The following is a 6222-nucleotide window of genomic DNA, read 5'->3' as shown; positions in this document are numbered from 1 at the left end:
CCACGATCTTGCTCCACTTCCTGCGACGGATACCGCACGATTCTTCCATCCTCTGGCAAGTCGCGACAACGGACGCCGCTCCACTCTCCGCGACAGACTCCACGTGGCATGTCCCGGTGATAGCCACGATTTCGCTCCACTACTCTTCGCAACAAACTCCTCCTGACTCTGGACAGCCCACTGCCAGACGGTTACAGACATCGCTATCAGTCTGTTGCTCCCTCCGTCTATAAAAGGGGGACCCCAGATACGTTATTCTCGAAGCTCTATTTTCTATCCCAAAACTCTGCTAAAATTTCCGTTCGAGCACTCCATTCTTGTTGAGGCAGAGAACTGACTTGAGCGTCGGAGGGTCTTGCCGGAGTAACCCCATCTCCGATTTAAATTTTTTTGCAGGTTCCGATGGCGACCATGACTCTCTCGACTCCAGCTTCTCCAACGTAGGTAGATTTTTGCACCAACACTATGATTATTCTTATAGAAAAATCATTTTTATACCGAGAGATGACTGCTCTTTCTTAGCTTTTACTGTAGATCGATATTCATATTTCAGCGTTTGAAAATCACACTTGAACAAAGTTGGGACCATCCAGGTCCAAAGCTACATCAGAATCCAATAGATAGACGTGCATGATCAGTCTCCAGTACTCTCCACCAACTCCCGATGTTTTGTCTTTTGATCTGGGTTTCATTATGAATGTTTGATATTTGTGGTCCGCACATGGCGGTTGAAATATTCTAACATGATGGTGACCCAAGCTTTGAAAAATTAAATTTGGATTAAGGGATCAATATGCGTTAGGGGTGCAAATAGTTTAGATAATGTCTACGTAAATTCATTTTCATATTCAAATCGATAAAAATTTGAAGATTTGATTAATATTGGTATCCACATTTATATTCATAAAAAAAAAAAAATATAAATATAGATAGACAATTATTCGATAATATCTGAATCTATATATAATTTTATATAAATTTATATAATATTTATTAATTTTTTAAATATATATATAATTATATAAATATATTATTAATTTGATTTATCATCTATTTAGTAATATTTTTATTTTTATAATTATAAAATTTAATTATCTAACTTATATCTATATTTGTAATATCTAAATTATATCTATATCTATTTAAAATAAATATAAATATAAATTTTTATATTCAAATAGTATCCGTATTTATATTCGTTAGATAAAATAAATATGGATATGGATATACTGATATCCGATCCATATCCGATCTAATTTGAATCATAATATGCATAATTTTTATCATGTATAAATATTTAAATATCTTAGTCTCCCGTCAAAGTTTGAAAATCCCAACATTTTATAACAATTTGGATCATAGGTCACGAGACATTAAGGGAAACACCAGTTAAGGCCATTCAATAGGTAGACTATATGATATGTTGACATGGTCTGTCTCTACCGCCATCGTGAAAAAGAGTATAAAGACAACAAGGCTCAGATTTAAGAACAAATTAGGTGAGCATATTGGAACTTTTAGTTGAGGCATGCATGATGTAGTCGATTCATTTAAGAGGAAAGGACATTTGATGGACAATTGCGATACAATCCATCGTATTTGTTCGATGTAGATTTACTATAGAGTCTTCACTTCAGTTTGTGTTGCTTCTCTTTCATGGTTACTTGGAAGAGAATAAGCATGAACCAGTGCATCTAAGTAGAACAAGTGCATTTATAAATAATAAGTCAGATGCATGGCTTCAGGAAACACGTGTACCGCAGCAACAAACATTTTGATTAGAAATTTCTGAATTGGGCCATCCCAATTTGAGCCCGAGAATACTTGGGCTGGGCTAACATTGAGCGGCCACGTGTCTGGTCCTGTGGGCTGAGCCTGACACTACCTATGACCATGAGCCCGGTTTGATTTCTCACCGGACGGTTTCGGAACTATGATTCTCCGCGAGTCGTCGTACCACAAACAACCTCCTTGAATTACTATGATTATTCTATCCACCTCTCTCCCTCTATCTTTCTTCTTCCTCTACCCTAGACGGTATAAATTCTTCGAGGGCGATCGATTTCGTTTGGATTTTGGTCGAACTTGTCTTGTCTTCTGTCGGAGCCGATGAACACGTCGCAGTTCATGGACAAACAGATCCTGGGGTTGTCAGGATCGCAGAAAGGCGGCGGCGAGCTCTTGGATCTGCTGAAGCCCCAAGAGGAGCACCCGATCAACGGCAAGAAGGACGAGATCCTTCCCAGCTACGACTTTCAGCCCATCCTAACCCGAGGATCCTCGCCGCCCACCGCCTCCGCCCACCCCCTCTCTAAGCCCTTCTTGGGCGCCGTCGACTCCAAGATGGCCTCCTCCAATCTCAAAGTACGATTCTTTTATCCATCCCATGCGCAACTTACATCTGCATATACATATTTGTTTAATGCATTCGTTGATTGATCTGATTGTTTATGGTGAAGTTATTGAACGGGAGAGTGTTACGATTGCGTGGATTTGATTACGTTTGTGCTGTTAAGATTTGCTTGTTTTGGATGGATCGATTTTAAGGGAGAAGGCATGTTGAAATTTTATCCGTTATGGGTTTTAGATGAGACCAGGAAGGTTTGGTTCGATTTTCATTTTTTAATTTCTAGTTAGGAACAATTATGATGACATTCTATTTGTTTCGGAACAAAATTTATGGCTTTAATGGTTTTAGAGGAGATACCAAGGGTCAAGATGACTCCGTGGCTCTTTTTCTTTCTCAAGAAAATACATGATGTATAATTTTGTTTTATGTCATGGGAATTAATTGGTTTGTTCTCCCTTTCTTCAGAAAAGATAATTCTATCAGGAATTTTTTTTTTTTTTTTTGAATTTCAAAACTACTCTGGTTGAAAAATTGGATTGGACATTGTTACTCATGGAAATTTTTTGATTAATAGCTCATGCCCGCTTTATGTTGTTGTGCTGTAAACAGTAGAACATAGAATTGGAGGGGGAAAAAAAAACGAAAATCACATCCCCGAATCATGAAAACCCATCATAAATATTAAGCCCACAGATTCTTGCCTAAACCATGGGATAAATGTTGCCATTGAACATCGTTATGAGCTATTGGACAACTCAGTACCCTCAGAAGACTAATCAGGATTGAATTGGTGGGTCATTTTTCTGTTGAGGGTGTGTTTGGTGAACTAGAAAAAGAAAGATGCTCACCTATAAAATGCATCTGAAAATTAGGATAAAATTACTAGTAGTCACTAATCCACCTGAAAGTTTGTGCCTAACCTTTTCCAATGTGCTTCAAAGAGCCTGAAACATGGATAAAAGTAAATTACTATAGTTGCATGAGATCCTCATTTGTGTTTACTTATGAACATGCATGAATACTTATTGTGGACCAATGGTTCATGTTCATGTCTACATTGCTTCCTGCTAGGACTTGGAGGCTGATATTATCAATCCTGTCTATGTCAAAGTTTAAAGCAGAATAATGAGATAAAAGGTTCTATGGTTAAAAGCAATAAGCAGTTCTGCAGTGATATATAATCACAATATTCATGTGGAAGGGCATTATGTCACTAAAAACTATCATAAATTATTCACTTTATCTTAAGGAATATTTTATGCAAACAAGTTTACTCTGCAGGTGTTGTATGTAGGATTGCAATTATTTTGAGGTTTCCTCCAGAAGCAATGATAGTTTACAAATTCTTTTCTTGCTGTTGTTTTGCTAATCTATCTTTTGTTATGAATGCAGAATGCAGGTATTTTAGAGCCATATGAATTGGCAAAAGCTAGTCATGAGAAAGAGAAGAGTGCATATGATGCAGCTACAGTTGCTGAGGTTGACCGTACAGTGAAGAAATATGCTGATAATCTCCTACATGCTTTGGAAGGTGTTAGTTCAAGGCTGACAGAGCTGGAGAGTCGGGCTCACCAACTTGAAAGCTCCGTAGATGGATTGAAGATGATGATTGGGAACAATAATGGGACCACTGATGGAAAATTGAGGCAATTGGAGAATGTTCTTAGAGAGGTGTGTCTTCTTGAATGTCATACTTTGATCCATAGCATATTAGATTGTTCAATTATCACTTTATTTTATGAAAAATTTTGCAAGGGCCAGGTTGAATTTGTGTTTAATCTGTTGCTTCTGTGGATAGGCTTTTAGTATCACATTGTTTCACCAGATAAAAAGATTTCAATGGCATACGGACATATATGTCCTTTAATCGGCCTATCCTTTTACTAGGAACTTATCAGGCATGAAAAACATTGAGCTCTCTTGACTCCTACTTCCCAGTTCTTAGACAGATCCTTAGACTCTCATGATCAACTTCTGATATCATGACTACTGTTCTATGTAGTAGTTTTCTGTGAAGGTACATTACTGCATCACTTATACCTGATGTGTATAATCCTAGTAGGTGCTGTTGATAATTTTAACAGTGCTTTATTAATGCTAATCCAATGCGTAAAGCATGAAGTTTTTTTGGTGTACCTGGGCGAAGAATGTATTTTGCAGGCAAGAATATATCGTAATGCTATGAAAACTAGAGTGCATGTATATGTATGTATATAGTTTAAATTAGAGACACTGCTCTACAAAAATGAAGAGAGGAGATGGATTTACTAGACCAGCTACCCACACAAAACTGGATGCAAATTGTGTCTGATTGCTGATTTTAGTTATGTATCTCCAAATATTTCTTAGAGAAGCATGAGTTTTATCAGCAAACTCGAGTTGCCTATGGTTTCTATATTTTATCAAATATGTATATATATTTTTAGGCAATCCCTTAGGTGGCTTCTTCGATACTACACCTGTCAATGTTTGATATTCATTGCATTTGTTGATACTGGAGTTGTTTGTCTATATCCCCCCCTAAATATTCACATGCCTATTTACTTGTGGATCTCAGTGACTCAAATCAGTGTAAAGTGCACTTGCCAACTTGCATCTTCATTTCTTTTCTGATCCAGGCAAAACTTCAGTTTTGGTACTGGGTACAGAAATATACAAGAACAGAGAAGGACATCAAGGAACGAATTCAGATACTTATCCTAAGAAGAGAAATATGTTGGTAATTGATGTGTCACTTATATTTACTTTAGCTTATATGATGTGAGAGAGTGAAGTGCGACTGATCAAAGTATATGGTTCTAGATTAAAATCAATGGTGAAGTTTTCATGACATTCTCAAAATGTCTCCATAGTATTTCCTTAGATGTTTCCTTTAAAGTTAGAGGCAGCATAAAGATGGATGCTTCCATGCAATTAATAGTATTCTGAGATATTTGATGCTGGTAGTACCATGATGGTGTATTTGTCTATGGATGGAATTGCTGGATCACGCTATTTTTTGGGTTCTTCTCGGTTAAATTTGTAATCATTGCTCCACGTGATTTTTTTTTTTTTTTTTCCTCTGGAAGTTAGAATTTGTTTTGAAGCTTGTTATAAGTTTGTTAAACACTTTTTCTTAAATGGTGGAAGCTGCAGAATTGTGTACGAATTTTAAATTGACTAGCTCAGTGCCGTATGTGTGTAGAGTGTTGAGGAGGTCCAAAATACCTGTGTAATTTGGATAAACAAACCACTAATTTAGATCATCATTTCACTATTTTTTAGTGAGAAAGGTGCTAGGCACTGACTAAAGCTGAATGCAACCTATCTAATTAAAATTATTATCTGTTGCATTTGATGCTTCTAGATATGGAATATGGATGTTTTGCCGATATTTTTTGCTACTAGGTCTCTCTCAATATTCATTAGATGCCATAATGGCTATATTGGGCTAGTATCAGACTGTTAACATAGATACACAAACTAGACCAAGAACCAGACCTTATGGTAGTAGAACTCATCCTAGCAAAAGAACATAAAAGCTTTGATCGCTAAACATATTGCCGTACCAAATATAAAAGGATTTTTTCCTCACAACACTATAGTTAACTCACTTCATTTGACAAGATTCTCAGTAGGTCTGTATTCTCAATTTATTAAAAACTGGCTTAGAAGTCAAGGCTGATACTTCAATAGCAAGTCTGGTGCATATTGCTATTTTTTCTGAAGTTGCAGATAAGTTTGTTAAGTTGTGTGGTGTCTATACATTCTGGATAATTGTAATCCATTTCAGTTCATCTGACACAGCTTTGCGGCAATTTTTGTGGCGAGACAGGTTTTAGGATTTTCTTCTTTCTTTCTCCTTTTCTCCTCTGCAACCACGCCCCCTTCTC

General features: G+C 36.7%; 1 protein-coding gene across 2 annotated transcripts; it reads left to right on the top strand.

Annotated features, from left to right (window-relative positions):
- The first annotated feature begins 1932 nt into the window (after positions 1 to 1932).
- LOC140854154 (uncharacterized) lies at positions 1933 to 5088 on the top strand. 2 transcript variants are annotated; one of them, XM_073249657.1, is made up of 3 exons: positions 1933 to 2364; positions 3743 to 4021; positions 4969 to 5088. In XM_073249657.1, the coding sequence occupies exons 1-3, from the start codon at positions 2110 to 2112 to the stop codon at positions 5071 to 5073; spliced, it is 639 nt and encodes a 212-aa protein (XP_073105758.1). In that variant the 5' UTR covers positions 1933 to 2109; the 3' UTR covers positions 5074 to 5088. The 2 variants fall into 2 exon arrangements, with proteins under 2 accessions (XP_073105758.1, XP_073105759.1); XM_073249658.1 differs by having other exon boundaries at positions 1939 to 2364; positions 4908 to 5040.
- The last annotated feature ends 1134 nt before the right edge of the window (positions 5089 to 6222 follow it).

The sequence above is a fragment of the Elaeis guineensis genome, chromosome 15, assembly GCF_000442705.2.
Source record: "Elaeis guineensis isolate ETL-2024a chromosome 15, EG11, whole genome shotgun sequence".
Taxonomy (NCBI): Eukaryota; Viridiplantae; Streptophyta; class Magnoliopsida; order Arecales; family Arecaceae; genus Elaeis; species Elaeis guineensis.
This window is presented reverse-complemented; position numbering and strand designations above follow the sequence as displayed.

Bases quoted from the DNA above. Each gene is read 5' to 3' on its own strand.
- LOC140854154 (XM_073249657.1), top strand. From the start codon at position 2,110: ATGAACACGTCGCAGTTCATGGACAAACAGATCCTGGGGTTGTCAGGA. The intron at 2,365-3,742 runs GTACGATTCTTT...TTATGAATGCAG, and splicing joins TGGCCTCCTCCAATCTCAAA to AATGCAGGTATTTTAGAGCC. The intron at 4,022-4,968 runs GTGTGTCTTCTT...TTTCTGATCCAG, and splicing joins TGGAGAATGTTCTTAGAGAG to GCAAAACTTCAGTTTTGGTA.